Genomic DNA, 23,312 nt, shown 5'->3' with positions numbered 1-23,312 from the left:
TTGTTGTCAAACAAGTTATTTTAATTTTATATTTATATTTTCACTAATATATCGGTTTTCAATATTTTAAAAAATTAAGTTTTTTTAATAAACTTAATTTATAACAGCTGAACAGGACGAGAATATAAATTATATTATGCTTTACTGGTCAACAAATTACTTCGACACTTACTTTTTTTACACACCAACCGACCTGTGTAAATTATATGTTATTATTATAAATTTATAATTGTAAAGAAATTTTTTTTAGTAGAAATATGGTCAATGGTGGAGAAAATCGGTACATTTTAGATGGAAACGCGGGTAACACATTTATGGGTTTATATAATTAAATAATTTATATTTATTAAAACATAGGTAGGTAAATTCATAATGGTCTTCTATTATTCACTGAAAAATATGTATATTAAGAAGACGCTACACCTACATAAGTGATCTCCATCATTTTACTAAATATGTAAATGTGGTAATAATTGTTTTGTGCGGGAAAGAACCGAGAAGGCTATAACTAAGAAACGAAATTTTCACCACATAAAAACTTTTTCTGTAAAATATGATTTTTATTTTTTCGATATCGAAACTAAAAAAAAAAAGTTATTCAAGTATGAAAAATACAAAATTAATGGTTTTTGAAACAATAAGAACTTTTTTCGTATAAATGATAAACGATACCAAAAAAATAAAAATTTTATTTCACAGACAATGTTCTCGAAAAAATATTGTAAAACAATTAGGAATCATAACTATCTCTACAGACTCAGCGGTTCTATCTCCTGGAAAACGGTTTTTTCTAAGTTAAACATTAGTAAGGCTGAGACAACACATCCGGGTGTAGCTGTTGCACTGTAGGCATTCTCTTTTTTACAAAAATAATATTGCACAAAATAAAATATATTTGTGCCCCTAAATTGCCTATACAAAGCGCCGTCTTACTATTATGTATTATAATAATAATATTAAATCATATGAAACTTTCATCAGCTCTTTTACAAAACCCAAATTTTATCATACATTTTAGAAAATGAAGGTGTGGATTCAGAGTCTTCGCGCCCCCATTTTGCATAATTAGTCAATTTTAGTTTAAATTATTTTCATTTATTTAAATTTTGACTTTTGAAGTTTAGGGAAGATTTTATAAATTATTTTTTGATGATTAACTCTATTAGGTCGTAGTTGAATATTTTAATATTTTATCCAGGTTTTATTTGGATATTATATTCCCACATAATATTACACACAGTCCACAACTACATACCTACAATAAATTCTTAATTGTAATCGAAAATTTATCGACAATTTATCGTTTTTTTTTTTTTTTGTGTTTTAAATGTTCAAAAAATTAATAATGCAGATAAAAAACATAAGAGACCGTGAATTATGTATAATGGTATGCAACGTTGCCGTCAGTTATCGTCAATGAAAAATAATAAAGGTCTTATGTTTCAATCTTTTAAACATTTTTAAAATTACGAAAAACTAATCAAGGTTTTTTGTAACTTGACAATTGAAATAGTTATATTGAATTCTATTATAACTAAACAGTATTCTGATACTCACAAAGTCACAGAGTCACAAGTAGGTACTAACTACTAAGTAATGATGCAACTGACACAAAAATTAAAAGATCATGAACTTTTCATAAAACTAGCTAGGATAAAGCATCAATTTAGATTTTATAGCTACCCAATAAATGACAATAACATTGCATAATTTGACTTGTTTTAAATGATTTGGGGAGTAAATGGGTTTGTCCGCTTAAATAGTTTGTACCGTTATATTTAATTTCATAATAATACATGTATATATGAAATTCAAACGACCGTATATTTATACGGTGTTTTTCGCAAGGCTTTCCTGATTGTATACTTATGTTATATGAATTAAGAATTTGAGCGGAGCGAGGAACTGATCGAATGATGATGTTTATTTATTTTTATTTTTTATTCTGTAAACATTTTTTCTCCCTCTAAACTTGCTCAAAAGTTCAAGTGTAGCATCTTTTCTGAAAGGTAATATTTTTGAGCTGGTACTTTAAACAGATAATTTTTAGATTTTAGAAACGGTACTCGAAATAAAAGCGGTTAAAGGAGATAAACGTACGATTTCACGATTTTATAATATTAAATAATTACGGACGATGTTTCTTCCAGAAATATTGCTTCAAATGAAAAATAACAAGAGATCTTTTTTATTGTATTTTGGATTTCGTTCCTTACGGTTTAAAGTTCGGAAAATTTTAGCCATTTTTGAGCTATTTATAGAAATTTTAATTTTGGGAGTTTTTTATTATAATTCGTTGTTAAAAAAATTCGTAAAAACTTGAAATTTGGGTTGTTTACTTATATTAGCCTTGCCTAGATATGATACAATTTTAAATAATGTATAATATATCCTAGACAGATAAACCGTATCTGCTCCTTAGATCATATATACAATGGACGAAGCCATCGAGCTAATTCTTGAAGCCAGAATAACCCAGAGCCCCGACTGTTTGTGCGCATGCACGTAATTCTGATTGGTTAATAAATTATCACAAAAAATAATATGATTATAATATCATATACTCATAGACATATAAAACAATGTCTACGCATATACTATACTATTATCAGTCATTTACGCATGCGCAGTAATAACCAAGGCTCTAGCGTTTTCAGTCATTTTGGCTTCAAATCTGATACACAAGCATATACCGAGTGGCTACATCCATAGTATATGATCTAAGCTCCGCTCAGAATCGTTTTTCGTATACAATGATATCAAATATCAAATATCATTGGATTCAAATTTAATTTCATCCATTATAGTAACCCACTTATAACCTACTGTACAGCAAAGTGACATCTACGACTTACTCCCTTTGTATTATTATTTTAAAGCCACTAGTACAATAATAACCTAACAGTTACAAAAAAAAAAAAATAAAAAAAAAAATGCGAATTTAGATTAACAATATATTAATTCTTATATACTATACTATAAAGCCAGCTTCCAATATAAATTTGATTTATCATTTTTACAGCTGTTTCTGATTTGTTGTTTAAAATATAGAATAAAGATTGAGAGGAATATTAAGAGAGTTAAAAGTGTTAAATAGAATTTGTCATTTAAGCCGCTGGGCATGGCAGTTAAATAAAATATGAGGGCACAAATGCACACATTTAAATGAATTGTACTAAACGGCGAGTAGCTTAGTCCAAGTTTGAAAGAGTGAAAGAGGTAATAAGGAATGTGCTATACATAAACAATTAAATTGATCAATACGTGATCTTTGTAAGTTTAGGTTGTTAAACCAGGTTATTTTAATGACATTGGGTGTTGTATATCTATATCTTGAGTCAGCCGTTAAGTTATACCAATAGGAAGACCATAGATTAGATAGGTAGAGTTTAAAAATGGGATAAAGTCAGATAATCCAATAGGTAGGTATTTGCTAAGTTGTTAATATATTTTTAAGAATAACTATAGAGAAACTAGGGCATTTGAGGGGATATGTTTAAATATAATTGGAGAAATATCGCCTAAACCAGAAACAGTATATTTACGTGAAGTTTATTATTACATGAAATAGCCAAGTTTAATTCATACATAAGAAAATTATTTGTAAGAAAATGCAGTGGATAAAATTGAATAATAATACCTTATACCTACATATATTAATGTGTTTGTCACGTTTTGAAATATCAGCATTATTTAAGTTATAAAATCATATATAGGTTCTATATTATTGATAAAACGTGTTGGTTCTGCAACAGGTACCTAACCTATACAGTATACATATTATATACTACTCGTGTGTAAAAAAAATGATCATATACTTCAAATTGTATTATTGCATATTAGAGTCGTATTTGTGTATGTATATTAATATTGTATATTAAGAAATTATGGTTATAAATATTGATTATTGGGTTGACGTGTGGCGCGACTAAATACCGCAGCTATATATTATTTTCATAAGTAGTTTGCCTAACTTATTATTTTCTTGAAGTTTGGGTTTATCGGTTATTTTTGATTCGTCGAAAAATACGTCGATTGGTTTTAACGATGTTTTATTAAAGTATTAGTTTTACGTTTTGGCCAATCGAATCGCGACAACAGTACCTACATAGGTACATGCACGTGTTGTGTTGTAACTTGTTTTATACATAATATAGGTAAAGACGGATAAAATAATATGTGTCGATAAAACACGTTAAGCGCGTCACGTATACGCGTATATACATACGACAAACGGCAATTGAGATTGGACTCATTTACATAATATGTCATGCATATATAATAGGTATACGATATTATAATGTAGACGGTCTTCGTCTGGTGTTATTAATCGAATTTACTTAGGTTTAAGGATAATTTTGAATGTCCACACATTGTATAAAAATGTGTTGCCAGTGTAAATTTATTCAACACCTAACTACCTACTCTTAACGTACGTAGGTACACGAGTATTTCAATATTTAAATAAGTTCTTATCTATATATTTAATATATACATATCCTATATATAATATATACCTATCCTATATATATATATATACCCACTCGTTTGATGTCTACGAAGTACATAATCATATTTAGTGTCTGCGAGCACGCACTACCGTCGTAGATTTTAACAATAATAATTATTAATACTCGCGATTATGTTCTAGTAGGTATATGTCACAATGTAAGTAAACATTACTATCAGTTTTCTAACAGGAACACATTTTTTAAGTCTATAATAAAACAACACTTTGTACGCGCTTAAGTATATATAACATACTAATCTATTAAATACTTAATACTATATTAATATGTCATTATATCACACTCGTATAACAAAATACGCGGTTTGCGGGAAGTGTAACAATAAAACGATTATATTATTAATATTATTATTGTAATTGCGGTATCGGAAAATCTTGTCGGTCTTTTTGTCAGATCTCTTTGATTTCAATTTCAATTAAATATTGTCAATAAAATTATAAGCGGTTTTTTATAATTATGCCTACATTTATTATATATATTCAGGTATTGCATTAATAATCTGTGTTTACTGAAAATAAGTTGTGGCGATCTGTTTTTTTTTTAATTTTCATACATACTTAGTTTGAAGTCAAAAAAAACAAAATTGTAGTAAAAAATATAAATTCTATCATTTTCTATGGCTTATAATTTGATTTGATTTTTCGATAGACAGCACACATTTTTAAATTTCACATTCATAAGTAGAACATTTTCCCAAAAAATTGAATGTATAAAATCGATTTTTCATCGAATATCGAGAATTAGTCATAATATGTTAGACTGTAATTTAAAAGCAATTGATATATGTATATTTTAATTTTAGATGAGTGGAATTGATGTATAATGGACAAACATTTTACTGTGTCCGTTGCACAACTCCACTCAACTTATTAAAACTTAAATTGAGTTAGAATAACATATAACTAATAAAATCCTCGTTCAAAATAAATGTATGAATTGAAATTGTAAGAAAAATGAAAAAGTGATATTAAACATGTTTAAAATTCATGTTTAATTGTCATTAAAAACTATTCATATGATAACAATATTTCGGAGTAAAAAATACAATTATTTAAAAAAAATTTGGTTTCTTATCATTCTTATTAAGTAAAAATTTATAAAAATATTCCCTAAGATTTTAACACTTTTAGAGAGAACTAGTATCTAGGTACCTTTAAAAAATATTGTCGATTTGAGCGGCCCCCCTTTCGGTCAGCAGTATTTTTTATTAACATTATTAGGTACAACTGTGTGAAAAAATAATAAAATAAAACAATTGACAATGTTATAACAATTGTTATAACATTGCAACATTTTTTTTGATGTTTGTAAGCATTTTTCCTGTGATTACTTTTCAGCAGTCAGCGTGGATGTAAAAATATAATATAATTATATAATGTAATATATTGCGTTTTTCATACAATTTCTATTACATAGAACGTAAAATAGCCGTCGATTGCACCAGCAAAAGCAATGGCTATGGATTGCAGAAAATTTGCAATCACATATACATGAGACAGCTATCCTAAAAATATTAAAAGTGTGAGTATTATATTATACCATCATAATACACTAAAGCGGAATGTATTATTTGTACGCAACAAATTGTCTTAAAAATAAAGCTTAATTTCGTTTTATTATACATATTTTCAAAAATCAATTAATAATATTACTTTTTGTTTTCATAAAATGTGCGTAAAAATTTAACGAGTATGTACGAGTAAGAATTTGTCTTATTGTATTTAAATGTTTTGTTTTGTTTACAATAATATTATTATTCAAATATACCTCATACGAACGCACAACAAAAATCGTAAGCACTATTATTTCGCCGTCTTTGAAATGCCTTCTCGGCGGTAGATAAATTAGGTACACATAGATATAATGTGTTTATCACACGTCTTTTTCTGTTAATAAATTTAATGAATCGAATCGAGAAAATAATAATAATATCATCATTTTTTTAAAACTGTTCAAAGCAAACCGTTAACTATATTAATATATTAGTTATCGTGCATACCTACACATAATATTACATCATATTTTAATTATTCTTTGGTTTTATTTTAAATGAATATAAAGGTATACGCAAAGTCTGAATAACGAGCTCATACGACGACAGTAACAATATTATAGCCATCATTCAATATCGTAGTTATTTGCAATTAATTTCGATTCAATATTTATAGGTATATTTATTGATCGTAAGAACTATACGATAAGTTTTATAATCCAACAAATTATTACAACGACGGTAGCGGAATCGTATAAGCGGATTAAAATTATTCCAAATCGAATTACATCCATACTATCATCTATCATAGAGCAATATTTTTCTATGTCTACATAATATATAAATTTTAATGGAATATTATTCCTAATTCGTACACAGTGCAGACGACGAGGAAGAAAATATAATATCATTGTTGTAATAAATTGAACTGTCCGACTTCACCAAATATTTTATCCGTCATATTCACTGCAGACGAATTCATACGACACTTAATTTTGCATGTTCATACCCAGAAAATGTGTAAATATTGCAGTGAACACTTATTAATTGCATACTTTTAGAATTACAAAACAGAGTCACTGCAGGTGTTTTCGCCCATTGCATATTATGTAATATTATAGTACCATCGCAGAGTGCAATTTCTATTATAATATACTTAACCATCGCCTCGAAAAACTCATCTTGTTACTTAAATCTTTATATGTATTTACTATTTATCATATTTTACATGCGAGTATGGTGAATATTGATGGGTAAATCAAAACAAACAGGTGTTATGGGTAAATAATCATAGTATTTACTAAAACATATTATATCATTATATCACAGTCTATATAAAAAAAAAATAATAACTATATACACGTTCGCTATAATATTATGAATGCGTGTACAATGCATTTAGTCACAAATCAAAATAATGAATAATATCATTCGATATCACACAATACAATACATCTATAATGATATGATGAGGTAGGATGACTACCGTTTACAATATTTATATTTATACCATTTATTTTTCATTTATACAGTCGTCATAATATAATAATATATTATAGTCTATATCTAAACGATGGTATATCACAGGATCATATTTTAAAAAAATTAAAAAAAAATTAAACATGTTTATAAATATATTCAAATATAGTAATTAATATATATATATATATATATGAACGCGTGCGAATAAAAAAATGCTTTATAATAATTATTTATCAAAAACCGTACATAGACAATTATGATATTATAATGATATATTATACGTATGTAAAAATCTTTTCGTTCATATATAAGCGTAAAAAGTTCGATAAAACCCGTTTGCGTCCGCGTCCCGTTATACAGGAGTTTGGTTGTTTTTTTCCAGAGAATGTATAACGTAACAAGAAAAACGATACAATATAAAGTGTAGGCAATAACAAGAAAAAAAAAGTTGAAATCGAGTCAAATAATAATATCGTAATATGTACTTATATAATAAAATAATTGGTAATATCGCAAGCAAGCGCGCGTGCGTGTGTGTGTGGGTGTGTATGGGTTACACGACAGTCGTTTTACCAAGGTCTCCACACGGAGGCGTTGTCGTTTTTCAGGGACATGTCGACCACTTGTAGGAGCCCGGTGGAAGTACCGTCCACGCTGCATCCAGTGCTGACCATCGAGTTGGGCGTCAGTGGCATCGGATACGAGGAGGTGGTGCTGCCGGTCGGCGACTGGGGTGGTGGCGGTGACGAACAGGACGACGACGCCGACGATGAAGACGAACAGGACGCCGATGACGAGGACGACGATGTGTCGGTGTTGAGCGTCAATGGCGTGGCTGGTGATGTGGCCGTGGCTGTTGCCGATCCAGTCGGTTGGATCGAGTTGAGCCTGTGGCCCAGGTGGGTCATGAGGTTGGCGCCCAAAGTGACATCTAGGCCGGGCGTGGCGGCTAGGCAACGCGACACCTCGGAGGCGCAGCGCGTGTAACCTGCGCGGAATCGGTCCATCTCGGTCACCGGGTTGCCGGAAAGCCGTTGTTGCCGGCGCAGCTTGTGCAGATGCCGGACAGTCAGCTCGAGTATGTCAGCCTTTTCCAGTTTGCTGACGTTCTCGCCTTCGGACTGCAGGGCGACCACCATCAGTTCTTTGAGCTCATCCAGGCACCGATTGATGCGGGCACGGCGTTTGCGTTCCAACATTGGTTTCATGACCTGATTAAAAAAAATTAAAAAATTGCCGTTAGTTAAAATGTTCGAATAAAATTATTAAGATATTATACAATATTAATAAGTTTTTTGGGACGATTTAATGGAGTACCCGGCCGCGCGTTGTGTTGCCTATACACGTGCGCCTCTGCGTTCGGCACTACACGGTTCCTCGTAAATGACGGTTATTTTGAATAATTTACGTTATTTTATTTTTTATACCTTTTTACGCGCCTACCCCGTTTTACCCCGTTCTTTAACTTATAAAATTAATTTGTGCTGATTTTTTTCACTCGGTAATTGTACTGAATTTGATTTTTTTTTACAAATTAAAAATAAAATAAAACGGCATACTTTTTTCGATTTTTTTTATTTATATTTAATGTTTATAAATTGAAAAGTTAGATTTTTTTTTTGTGAAAAAACATTTATATAAAAATTGTATAAAAAAAATAAGTATGTTCTATTTGAGGTATTTAAATTTCCGGCGGTGAGGAGAAGCGAGTAAAAAAAAATATATATAAAGATCTTAAGCTGGATTTTGCGGAAGAGCAATAAAAAAATAGTATAATATAGGAAAATCGTAATTACCTTTCTGTATTGGTAAGTCCTGGAGACGGGTTGTTGCATTTCAGTGGCGACAGAAGACATGACGACTGTTGGCGGAGATACGGATGTAGATTATAATGTATTAGTGTAATGAACCACTGTCGTAGATCCAAAACAAAATCGCACTGATCGTAACACGAACGGTATAAAAGTTAAAATAAAAGTTTAATAATCACTATAATAATAAAAATAATATTATTATTATCGTTGACGACGAGAGCAGCAGTAGCAACAGAACGGTACGCAGCGACTGAGAGCGCGAGAGACGTGTGCGTGCCGGCGGACAGTGTCGGAATGCGGTGTGCCGAGCACCGGGTGGGGCGTTATATAGGCGCGCGGCCCGTGGGAACTCGGGACAGCGCGACGTTCCCACACACGCGGCGGCGGCGGCGGACACGGATGACGATGCAGCCAGCCAGCTGCCAGGCCATAGGCATTTTTCAACCGTATTATATTATTACGCGGCGGGCGCGCGCGCGCATGTTTGTGTGCGTGTGCGCGCGCGCGTGTATATTGTATAATGTACTCACGCACACGCACACACGAATTTACACGCGTTTGCGCGCGCCTCGTGTACACACACACACACTCTCGCGCGCGCGGAATAGGGACGTACAGGTACGTGTGCACGTGCGACGGACACCACTGCCGCCGCCACTACCATTCCTTCTGGCCGACCGCACGACTACCGCCGCCGCCGCCGCCACTCCTTCTTGTCCAACGACCTACCGCGCGCGTTCGGCGGTAAATAATAATAATAATATTATCATTAGCTATGCGTTACCTGCGACTTAATACTGAAATAATAATCACGATAATCAACGATTTATTAATCGTTTTTTTATTATATTATAATAATATTATCGGTATCGCGTTTTTAATCATTTTTTTCGAATATTCAATACCATGGTTATTAGTCATGCATCGAGTGGTGTTGGCTGATCACCTCATATTCGCGGGAGTGATACAGGGATATATCACAAAATTTACACCCAATTTCCTGGACGACCGTGCCGTAATAACTCGTTAAACTTAAATAAAATTGCATTATCTAGGTAGATGAATTCTTCAACACCTAAACGGAACACTATAGAGACATAATTGTAATAATAATTAATTGAAAACCTATCGTACAATCGTCAATATACAAATGAAGCAAAACAAAACAATATGAATAGTGGAACATTTTTGTATCAATGCAGAACCATAAACATTTATTTATTGCAATTCGTCGTTTTTAAATTATAGATATAATAATCTCTGTATAACATTTTATCGTAGTTTTTCGACCTAAGCAGGCGGCCGATTACCAAAAATTTATCGAAGCTTCTTCCAATCGATTCTAAAAGTATTACAATATATTTTTATCTAGCTCATACGAAGGAAAGGACATCCAGCATAATATTATGCCTCCGGTAAATACTCCACTGAGTGTGCTCACGTCATCGATCGTCGCTAAGAATTTAATAAGACAAAACTATAATAATAATAATTGATCGTACATTGGTATGATATTATTATTATCATTTTAACGCCCTACCTGTTGTACACAATAATATTACATAGGCGCGTTACGATATTGTATAATATACGACGCCGACAATAATTATTGTACATTATGTTATTGTATGGGCACACACTATACTTCTTGATATAACATTAGAACAATAATAATACGTATCATACATACTGTATTACTGTATGGTAACAATACACCGCAGTAATTGTTTTTACAATGCATCGACACCGTCGACGACAATGATTTTTCAGAATAGCATAATAAATAATGAAATTATTATAACAATAACATAATACTTGGATTGTTCGTTATCGTATAACAGTTATAATTACACCGATTATAATATTTTAATAATATATTCTATAATAGCTGATACTCTCGATTTTTTCCGCTACTATTATTACGCCGTTACACAATTCATAATTATTACTAGGTATAAGAGAGGACGCCACTTGGGAATTTGTTGTCTCCGTCTCATAAACGTACACCCAAGCAAATTTTAAGTTCGCAATAATATATCTTATTCTATAATTTCTAAAATTTACCTCTTTAAAAGCTTAAAGACAAACATATTGTTATCTGGAGCATCTCGGATGATTGTATTGGTATTATTATTTTTGAGAATCTCTGGATAATATTATTATTGCTTTTAAATTTTATAAGAAAGAAGTAAATTTACTTTAATTTTAGAAATTACCGAGTAAAATGTATTATAGTGAACTCAAAATTTGTCATGTTGTACGTTTGTAAGATAGAGACAATAATTAATGCCCATGTGGCCATGTGATGTCCTATTGAATGCTAACAACAATTTATTCATATCATCATTATTGTTGTTGTTTTATGGTAAGATTTTCGGTTTTTTTTTTACGGTTTTCGTGAATGAATCTGCTCGATGTCCATAAGTAAAATATTTTTTATTTATAATTATTATTTTGTCATTTTTACCGTACATCCATAGGGGCATACAACATACACATCTTTATCTGAACACGAGATCGTTGGCGCGGTGTGTTTTTGACAACGATGGGTAGCGTGATGGGTACTTATTAAATTATACAACTACTAACCCATGTACAACGTATGTAGAGTGGTTCTGAGTTACCACGACCGGCCGACAAATTGGCTCGTTTTCGTTTTCTACGCATCGTCGAGTTCAAACGATCGATAATAATAATAATTTACGCCCTATATATATTAAATGCGTGCATGTCGTCGGCATAATAGGTTTGTTTTCCCAGCGCGTGAATTGAGAAACCGATTAAATAGATAAAAATAATTAATTACTCGGTGGAGCGAAAAAAAACCAATTTTCACAAGGTTATGAGCGAGAAGAGAAAAAAACGTAGACGAAGGCAAAAGTCGATCAGCGTATCACGATAATTGTTTTAATGTACGTTGTACGTACACAGACGTTTTATGCCAATCGTGTATATAATTTAGCAATTATAATTATTAATATTAGACTATTAAACGGATACACATTATCGTCAATATTGGCGTCGAAATAACGGCAAGGCAATATGACTAATAATATATAATTTCATAATATATAACTATATAAGTGCAAGTGAAATATTTTTTAACGGATAAAGGCCTAAGTTTTTAAATTTTATTTTATATCGCAAGTATTATTCACGATATTAGCTCCGATCTAAGTCCTTTTCAGCGTCCATGTATTATCAAATATTATATTGTAACTGTATATGCACCTAAAAATGAACGGGACGATATTATATATTCGTATATTACAATATCGATTTATTAATATGAGTTAGTTGTCAAAATATTTTTTGTACAATAACGTATAAAATGTCTAGACTTTGCAATGATATAAACACTCTGTGTTGAACTGTTGAAATATTCAACTACTGATTTTCACGGTTTGTTTAAGCCTTGGGGGGCACTGGGGCACATATACTGAACGATTCTCTCGATAGATTCTGATAATAATTAAATTGATAATGGGGTGGCATGAAATCTGCGCCTGTCGCCTAGTACTATGTATATTGTACATAATTATATATAAATATATAATGTATTGGTAGTGTACTGCTATAATAGTGCTAAGCAGTCACGTGTTTGTATTTTAGCATGTCTCGCGGTCGATGTGATAATTATGATGTCGAAATTATGTCAAACTAAAACGCAAAACGCAAAAATGCAAGCGTGAGTATAAATTGTCGTCCGAAATCGGTATCACGACATTTATTTTCAGTGATAACAGTTTAATATTATAGACTCATATTATTGTAAGAGTTTAAAACGGTGGCAGCGGAAAAATTGACGAAGGAGTCGAGTTGGCGACGCGGTAATGGTATAATAAAAGCCGAAGCAATTTCCAACGCTTATGCAGTTGATGAGTGGCGATTATGATGTCGAAAACAAACAAATCATATTTTTTTAAAACCGACGAGGTGTTTGCCGTTCGAAGCACAATTAGTTCTCTCATTCGAGTGTCCGAATAAATGCGATAGACAGGCAATGAAAACGGCAGTGGCAGCTATTGATCCTACACGAGTATTGCAAACTAAGTATAATAATATGTTATAATTATTTAAGGACTGAGATATAATATAAATAAAGCCATAGATTTACTATTATACTCCTTGTAGACTACAGTGATAGCGTAATATATAGTAGTTATATAATAATAACTATCTTAAGTAAAGTAAATTGTGGTTGTGGCTGAGGAGAAGATTACGTTTGTGCCGAGTACATCGTGCTCGCGTGCAGTATGCACACGACACGACACACGGTATAATGTCGCAATAATGATAGTGAATATTGAACATGAACAATAACAATATTGTAATGATGATAATAATAATAATAATAATATCGGTGTCACGCCCGCACGCGTGCACAGTGCACATCAGAATCATATGTTATATTATATTAGTTATTATAATAAATATGTTTTCGATTTGTTTACGGAGGTTATGGCGTACGGCGTGTCATATATATATAAGTATATACACCACGTCGAGTATATGGTCTGCCAAGTGCCAATGCGGTCGACGAGACGACACTCGTAAATTCAATTATTAACGAGTCGACACATCACACACATCACACACACTACACACATATGCGCACTGTGCAGTGTATATTATATTAGGTATTCATAATAATAATAATAATATGGTGTTGCAATGCTCGGCGACCCGACGAGTGACGTGGGACAGCAGCCGGTGCCGCCGGAAAAATAAAAACCAAATATTATATGTATAATAATATATATTATGGTAAGTATAGTGATACATAGGTATACGCGTTTAACGGGGCGACGGTTATTATATTTCCTATATGCTCGTGTATACATTAAAACATATTTTTTCGGCCGTCAAAACCTCCCCGGAAAAAAAAATAAAATAAAGCGAGTATAACCACCGACGACGACCCCTAATGTGCCACATAATATAATTTTCGAGAAACGAGCACGTGTTGCACGTTGAAGGGTACGACGGCCATATACGTCCTATTGGCTATTAGGAATACATATTATGTGATTACGTATTACATATGAGTGGTGTGTGTGTGTGTGTGTGTGTATAACATAAACTATATAACACGTATAATATATACATATAATTTATAATATTATATACTGGCTGCACAGATACGCGTCTCTCGCACACGTGTACATCGTATAATAATATATTATAATACGTAGCATACCTTAGTTTTCGAGGAAAAAATTTCTCACACCAAACCCTCCGAGCGCGACGACGGCGACGGGGATGTTAACCACGTTTTTTTTTTGTCTTTTCTTTTCCGTATACGTTCACGCCTCTCTTTAGAAATGAAACAAAAAAAAAAACGAGTACAAAAAAGAGTTTAATAATACGCGTGCTACTCTATATATATTTTTATTTTTATTACACTTTGTCACCATCGCACACATGCGATACGTCGTCTATTATATTCAGTGACATGTCGTTGTGTCATTTATTGTATAAATTGTTTTATTCTTTTATTTACGTATAACGCATTAATATTGTTATGTAAAAATACATGGTACAGTAAATTATAATTTAACAGTCGCGTCTCGATCACTGAATTTTTTTCACATTTCCCATGAAAATGTATCTGATAATATTATTCGCACTATATATAATATGATATGACTCATGATTTCACAAGTCAAAATTATTTTTATACAATATTTGAGATACCGTCTTATCGAAATGACTCGTTTGATAAAATAAAAATAGTATACAATATTCATTATTCGTATTTCAGTACAAGAGATAGTCGACGGGGTCGGTATATAGTTATTTGGAACCCACGGTGATCTTACTCGCGTGATGTTTGTTTTACATGGAGCGTAGGTAAATGGAAATACGGAAGTTTGGTCATGATCTCAGTGTGTATAGGTAGGTTAGGTTAGGTAGGTACTATTAATATTTTGTTTAATATAATAATTAATAGCATTTACAATACCTTCAAGCAACTATGTATTATTTTCACCAGAACCAATAGATTTATACCTGTACGAAAAAACGGTAATAACCCATAACACATAATATTATAATGGTACAAATATTGACACGATGACTGCACCTATACATAATAATATGATATAATTCTACAAGTGAATATTAGGACGAAAACCAAACAAACAACACGCGTTTATGAAATATTTCAGTGTATACAAACTACAAACGATGTGTTTGGCCCCTTTATTTGTTGAATGAATTTCAACTGTTGTCAGTATATGACGGATACCCGCATCTATACGGAGACGAATATATTAGTACATATAATAATTATTAAACTACGACACATCATTTTGTATATTGTGAAGTGAGCGTCTTACGAATTTTTCCACGCGATAAGAGTTGTAGGTGTAAGATCTATGGTATTCCAAGTTGTGATGATAACATATTTACGATTCTGAAAGCAAACATACGTAAAATAATTCAATAATCATGATTTGTAGTAGGCAGCGCTTGGGCTAGGAGAGTATACTGGTAGAAGTGTCGTCTTACGAGTTTACCACAGAGAAGACGAGTACCTATAGACTATACTTATAAGTAGGTTTATACGGCATGCCTATATTCCATAATGAAGAAACATATTTATTTTTTTGACGCAACTGCATTTATAATATTAATACCCCATATAAGTTATGCACGATAATATATGTTATGTAAATGTAACTAACATGAAAGTATAGTCGTATAGATATTTCACGCTAGTATTTATAGTAGGCACATAACTATCTACATATAAAATCATAAAATTATTAGATACTTTTGAATTATGAAAATTCATGACTTAACCTTGTAATTTAAAATATTATTTTAATATAAAATTGCCGTCCCTAAAAATGTGCCGCTCTAAGCAGCAATCTACTTGGCTTGACGATAAATCCTCTGCTACTAGATATTTTATTATGACATCGTTTATATAGGTTCGCAAAATAATATATTCGCAGGTACCTATATATTATAGTTATCATTTATTATTAACTGAATCATGGGAGCGTTGACAATATTATTCATCCACGCATGGCACATGGTATGTTATACAGTATAATATACGCACCAAAATGTGTGAGTATTACAAATACCGCGAGTCGAAGGAAACGTGCGTTACAATAATATAATATTATTATTGTTGTTGTTTACTTATTTGTACGGCGAACTGTGTCAACTGGAGACGTCCATGTGATGACAACGTGATGATGTTATAATTATTATTATTCATTGTCTTAATATTAATAAACGTTATATTATGATTTATCTATATATTTTATAATCGGAGTTAATAAATGGAAATATTTGTTTATGCGTTCTGTATACCCACAGTCAAGTCCATTGCATTCATGGTCCTGAAATTTGGTAGATCCTAGGTTATCCAAAATTCTATTATATACTCGAGCATGTGCACCTCAGCACCTCGGAGCTTATTTTTAAAATTTTGCATTCAAATTGCCACTGGCAACGCTATGATACATCAGCTATTTAATTAATAAACATATCTAGGTACATTTTAAAATCGAAATCGGATGAGCCTATTAAGTCTTATGGAAATCCACCGATTCCTGGTAGTGTCGCCATAAACTACTTTCTATTAATAGGTCTTACTTATAACTTTTCAACACATACATTTTGAGTAGAATAACATACTTGATTTCTTGATTTAAAAAAAAACAAACATATTTTTTGAAATTTGTATATTGTAGTCAGATAATATTGTATGTTCAAAGGTACAGAAAATGAAATATAGTTATTTTTATTGAATTTTATTTTAGACCTGTTTTTCCAAAACAACTCTGCAAACAGCAAACAACTGCTGTAGTGTTAAAAATCTGTGCGCAGAAAATGAAAATTAGCATACATTTAATACATTTAATATGGGCATGGGACAGGGTGAATCGTCTGTCATTAATTCATTATTCAATCCGTCACGGACAACGCCGTGCAGGATCATATAGATATATATGATTATTATTATTATTATTATTAGTATTATGTGCGCGCCCGTTAATTTACGCATCACTCTTCAGTCTTCACGGCAGTAAAATAGTAATATTAATTTAATGATTGGTATATAATGTATAACATATATATACCGAAGAGCACTCGACGGCGGAGTAAGTATGACGTAAACCGATACTTGTTGCTTCACGCGCGTCCTGCACGTGTCCAGCACGCTCCGGTACTCGGGTTTCCGTGGCCGTTTTGACGTCAACGGACACTCGACGCGAGTGCCTCTCCCCGCGCACATCGCCGCGGCGCTCCTCTGTACTTCCGATTGGCTATAATTTTAAGAATCCTCTGTAATAATATATATACGTTCTGCACCATTCAGCCTTATGTATAATAATCATAAACCTTATACTAAGTACTTATACTTAACTTAACTTAACTTAACTATACTATACTATACTATACTATACTTAACTATACTTAACTTTTACTTATGCTTAGTATAAGGTCTATGATAAAAATAACCGCCGTGTACGGAGCTTAGAGGTTTTTTTTTAACACGCTGAACTCGTAATAATGCCACATATACTCGATGACCAGAATGTTTTATTTTTCTATTACAACAGTAGGTATATTAATAATAATTAATAATATTATCATACCATAAGCGGAAACGAACCTCTGCAGGAAAAATAATAAAATTTCTCGTTAAATTGAACAATAATTGTATTTATAATAACCGTTTAATTGTTAAATGGGAAAAGAACTATATAGGGGCTTATAATATATTACAATCAATTTATAATCATGCGGTCATCTACAACAGCTTTAGTCGCTTTAGATGTCTAGCTGGCTCGTTTTTCAAATTATTTGAGGTGCGTGTGTGTGTAAGGAGACTTGGAAATGGGTATCATACCCGGGAACTTTTTAAATTGACGAGAGAAAGTAAAGCAGTAGCCAGTATAGATATTGGTGATTATAATGTTCACTCTGCAGATAACAAATTATTTAAGAATTCAACACATTTATCTTCGGCCAATGAATCAATCGTGTAAGTCTCTCGCAGCGACTGGGTCATGGTAAATGATAAATATTTGGACATTTATTCAGCGAGTATTAAAAATGTATGTGAACGTGCTTATGGCCAAATATTCAGTCTCGCACTGTATATATTTGAGTATATTTATCGTATGAGTATAATACGACAGTCACATATTCAATAATAGGGCGATAAATATTGATTATATATTATACCTAAAGATATTATTTGCTTTAAATGTTCCTTGACAATCTCAAGATCAAGATGAATTCAACTATCAAAGAAATAAGAATCTTAAGCTTATACATTAATATAATTTCAATATGATATATTCTATGTCCAGGATCAAGTATATTATGATTAAAACTAAAACATATAGACCAATCATATCATCGGAACATATTATATCAGAACACATTTCGTACCTACTTATAAATCATATTGGTGGTCGTACAAGGGCGCCCGCAGAGGAGGCAAAGGGGCCATTACCCATACTGGGAATATTTAAAATCTATGAATGCCACGCATATTAAAGACATTGTTAAAAAGCAAAAACAAAAAATTATTGAAGACTTTATATAGAATCATTTTTTAAGCAACCGGAACGCATCATACAATTTTTATTTGATAATTAATATAAATATATTTAATTTGTAACATCTACATTCTATATTAACATGTATTCAAAAAATATTAATATTTTATTGTAAACCTACACATATAAGGGACTTATGTGATGATATAATGTTGTTTTTTTTTTCTATTTAGGTTATACGATATTTTAGAATGAAGACACTAGAAATATATTAAAATTAAAATAATCTTTTTGATTTGGTTTAAGAATTATTTTGATCTTGCCTCAGGTGGGATTTTATCCTGCGGGCGTGCTTGTGATTGTATCTGAAATAACCTAATGATTTCGAGATAAGGTCATAAATTCATAATATCCTATTCCGTAGTCAAAATAGTATATCATATTATGAAAATAAACGTAAATCTCTGTAAACTTATCTATACAGCATATACTTAAGTTAGGCAATATTTTACAAGGATGTGACATTATCTCGAAAATAATCGCTTCTTAAAATCCGTAATAACATAATTGATGTTTACTGTTTAAACTGTTAAAATGTTACATATAACATAAACCTCATAATTTCGATTTTATACGTAATAGTGGAATTTTTCTGTGTTGCTCATTATACTAAGGAATTATCGTTGCAGCACAATTTATATAATATACAGTTTGCACATATCCGCGGTGGGCGTTTTAATTTGCACGTTTCGTGGGTGTTCGCAAGATATAATTAATTATGTGTATTTAAATTAATATATAATATAATCAATAAATCGATTATGAAATAGTCTTGACCGCAAAATATTTTTTATTATTTTGTAATATTTACATAGCTACGCATTTTTTTAACATATATTTGACGTTTACACAATCTAATCGATAATATTAATTTTTTCCAGAAAATCTACTTAATAAGCATCACTGATAATCAATAATATCTTGCGAATAATTTATATCATATAGATTTGATGAACTATATATTGAACAGCGGCACAGCGCCCATATTTTGTTAGTAATAACTATATATAATATATGGGAATCATAAAACGATAGCCTAGAGTCAATACATTCCAACAGTAGGTACTATATATAGGTATATAGAAAAAAAGCGACGCCCTCGAAAATGTTGTTAATTTTTCTTGTATAATAATAATGCGGTACCTGTACTGTTTGATAGTTTGAAAACAAATAAAACTTTCGAATCTTTACGATGATCGAAATATTGAGTTTTCATTGTTATTATATTATTATTTATTACCATACTTATAAGTTATAAGTTATAATATATAATATATACGACGATTAGTTTTGTGTATAATTTTGCCTAAAGGTATATTACAATAATAATTGACTACTGTACCTATCGTTATGCTATATATAATATATAACAAATAACAATAATAATAATAATAATAATAATTTGATTGATTATATTGTATTTACACGTACGACTAGAGACTATAGCTCGAACTATATATCTTCCACGTCACAGTTAAATGAATTGCGATCGCTGAGAACCGCTGGCGTAAACCTATTATTATTCATATAACTAAACATTTGTAAAGCGTATATAACTCAGTAGCGTAACCTGTACAGACGTCCCGAAATTTCGGCAAAGTTTAAAAATGCTTCAGTGCTCTGTGGTCATGTATAACATAATACACCATGTACCTAATCAAATTGTAAACCCCGTACACACAGGGGATGGAGATGTATGAACCTGGTCCTCATGATATATTTTTCTATACACCCAATATAAGAATGTATAAAATATAATTTTATTAATATTTAACACCTCTCATTGAAAAAGTGTATTTATTCCACTGAAGTTTACTGCAAAAGTCTTGGATGTTAAATTGTTATAGGTACCCCACTACCCATAGCATACACTAATAAACTTATTTGGGATTTTGGGGACCTAGTTTAGTGGCATATAACTTGAACATCCCACATGTATAGCAAATCGTCGCCCCCCCTCCCCTGAAAAAAAGGAAGATTCTATCTACGCCATTAGCGTATGTATTCTATATAAACATTTTTGTATTTAATGTATGTTACTGTGTTATAAAAATGTCAACGATACGTATAATTCCTTTTTCTGCGGTTTTGCGGTTAGATCGCGGCTCGGACACTATATATTATATCGTCAACCGTGACCCAGTTAAATTATTATACTATATACAATATATACGAGTATACAATAGGTACCTACTATAAGGTACATGACGCGTATACCCTACGTGATATTACTATGTGTATAAGGCGACGAGAACAACGCGTTTTTATATAGTCACGAAACTAGATATTTATATTTGGCGGCGAACCGTTCTATACGTTCAGACGTCGTTTGTATGTCGTGAAACATAATCGGCAATAATATTTTAACGAGATACACGCGTCGCTGAATACAGTATAATATTATCATAATTAGCGATGGTAGTTCGAATAACCGTGGTAGTTTTCGCATCCGTCGTCGTGGAGTGACGGCCAAAAAAAAAAATATCAGCTAGACAGGACGTTTTATACGCACACACATAATAATGTACAATATATTATAATATACCAAACGATTATCGAGTGTAGTAGCTATATGTACAGACAAGAATACCAAGTCACTGTGTCTCGTCTCGCGCGTGCATTTTTGGGCTAGCATCGGGCTATAGTGTGGTTTTTCACGGCGATATTAAAAATCCTAAAGCGGCAGCAGTGAAAATAAAATAATATATAAAAGTAAAACGATCCCGAGAGTGGATTTCGGCTTTAATATTATCTTACGAGTAAAAAATATGACAACAATATGCTCGACAATCGATATTTCGTATAAAATGTTAAAATATCGTAGAAATATTATTAACCAGTGTTTATTTCTATGCGAGTAATATTCGTATATAGTTCGAAAAGGGCAGAGAACGAATTTATTGTGTATAGTGGCAGACATTTATTTCTGCAGACAATATTCACTGCATAATTTTAATAAATCACTAAAATATGATAATTCAATAACATAAATAATATTTGATAATATATTTTAAAGTTTGTTCGATGGCCATGATAGACGACAGTAATTTATTAGTCACGCGGAGTTATGGAAGACCACTGCACTACCAGATAATTAATTCTAACAACGATGTGTAATACGTGTAATTTCAATTATTTAAAAACGTAAGCAATGAGGCTACAGGTCGAAAACATATGTATGGTCATAGGTCATTTTCATCTTAATAAAATTGAGGAATCCCCCCTCACAGCATCCTTGTGTAGAGCTGTAGTAAATCTGCCAATCCGTGTGATACGATAATAAGCCACTTATGTATCGTGTTCTTCTATAGAGAATGGATTACGATACAATTGAAAACTGTTGTTTTTCATCCATATATAAATATTACATCATTATAGTGTCTAATTAGCACCATTGTACTGCAAAATATAATCGATTAGGTCGCAGAGTTTTGTTAGAAATGCATAACACAGCTGCATCAAAAGTGCAATAAACTGAACAGGTAGGTACATAAATAAAGAAATGGTACGTGATGCGTAATATTATAGTGTTTTCGGCTTGTAGGAATAAGACTTGGGGATTGTTATTACACAGAACCTACACACGCGCGATATTATACAGGTATATTATATGCAAACAATCGAAATAAAGAACGGAATATAATATTATATATAACTATGGTAGGAAAAAAGAAAGAAGAAAAGCCTATATATAAATATATAATATGATAATATAATAATATAATATATCCTCTATATATGTGTGATGGAGAAAAAAAGTGAAAAGGCTTAAAAGGACCGTCGGCGTCGTCGGGTCGTGTGAATCTTAGCCGGTCTCGCACGCGCTTGTTGTATACACATCACACACACACACACACACATTGTAATATATTATACACGCGCGGTACGTGCGCTGAACAAAAAAAACAACTCTTGTCTTCGTCTCACTCGTGTGAGTACACACACGCGCTTAACGTGTATACTGTAATATAGGTACGTGCACATCTGGCACACACACAATAATAATAATAATAATAATAATATAATGTGTATAATATAATATTATGCGAAGGAGATTGCGCGCGCTCGCGCGCGCGGTCGGTCGACCGGGCTATGCGGGCCGGGAGGAGTGGCGGGAAGGTGTACGATTATTATAAGGAGCCCGCTGCATTCCCACGGTAACGACTACACGACGACGACGGCACGGGGCACCGGTTCTCTTTCCGAAAACGTTTCCCACGCTGCCGCCGACCAGAAGCAACGAGCAGCAGCAGCACCAGCAGCAGCAACAGCAGGAGCACACACACACACACACACATACACACAGACAGCAGCCGTTTCTCTCTTCTCGCCGCCGCCCTTCACTGAGATCACGACGACGACGACGACAACGAGCCGGCGGCACACCGCACACCACATATAT

General features: G+C 32.2%; 1 protein-coding gene across 1 annotated transcript; it reads right to left on the bottom strand.

Moving 5' to 3' along the window:
- Window positions 1-7,295: 7,295 nt before the first annotated feature.
- LOC107167844 (enhancer of split mgamma protein-like) lies at window positions 7,296-9,624 on the bottom strand. The gene is made up of 2 exons (XM_089224215.1): window positions 9,300-9,624; window positions 7,296-8,714 (listed from the first exon to the last, which is right to left on the bottom strand). The coding sequence occupies exons 1-2, from the start codon at window positions 9,357-9,359 to the stop codon at window positions 8,073-8,075; spliced, it is 702 nt and encodes a 233-aa protein (XP_089080341.1). The 5' UTR covers window positions 9,360-9,624; the 3' UTR covers window positions 7,296-8,072.
- Between the last annotated feature and the right edge of the window lie 13,688 nt (window positions 9,625-23,312).

The sequence above is a fragment of the Diuraphis noxia genome, unplaced genomic scaffold (assembly GCF_037042655.1).
Source record: "Diuraphis noxia isolate RWA-SAM2 unplaced genomic scaffold, SU_Dnox_SAM2 contig0003, whole genome shotgun sequence".
In the NCBI taxonomy this organism is placed as follows: Eukaryota; Metazoa; Arthropoda; class Insecta; order Hemiptera; family Aphididae; genus Diuraphis; species Diuraphis noxia.
This window is presented reverse-complemented; position numbering and strand designations above follow the sequence as displayed.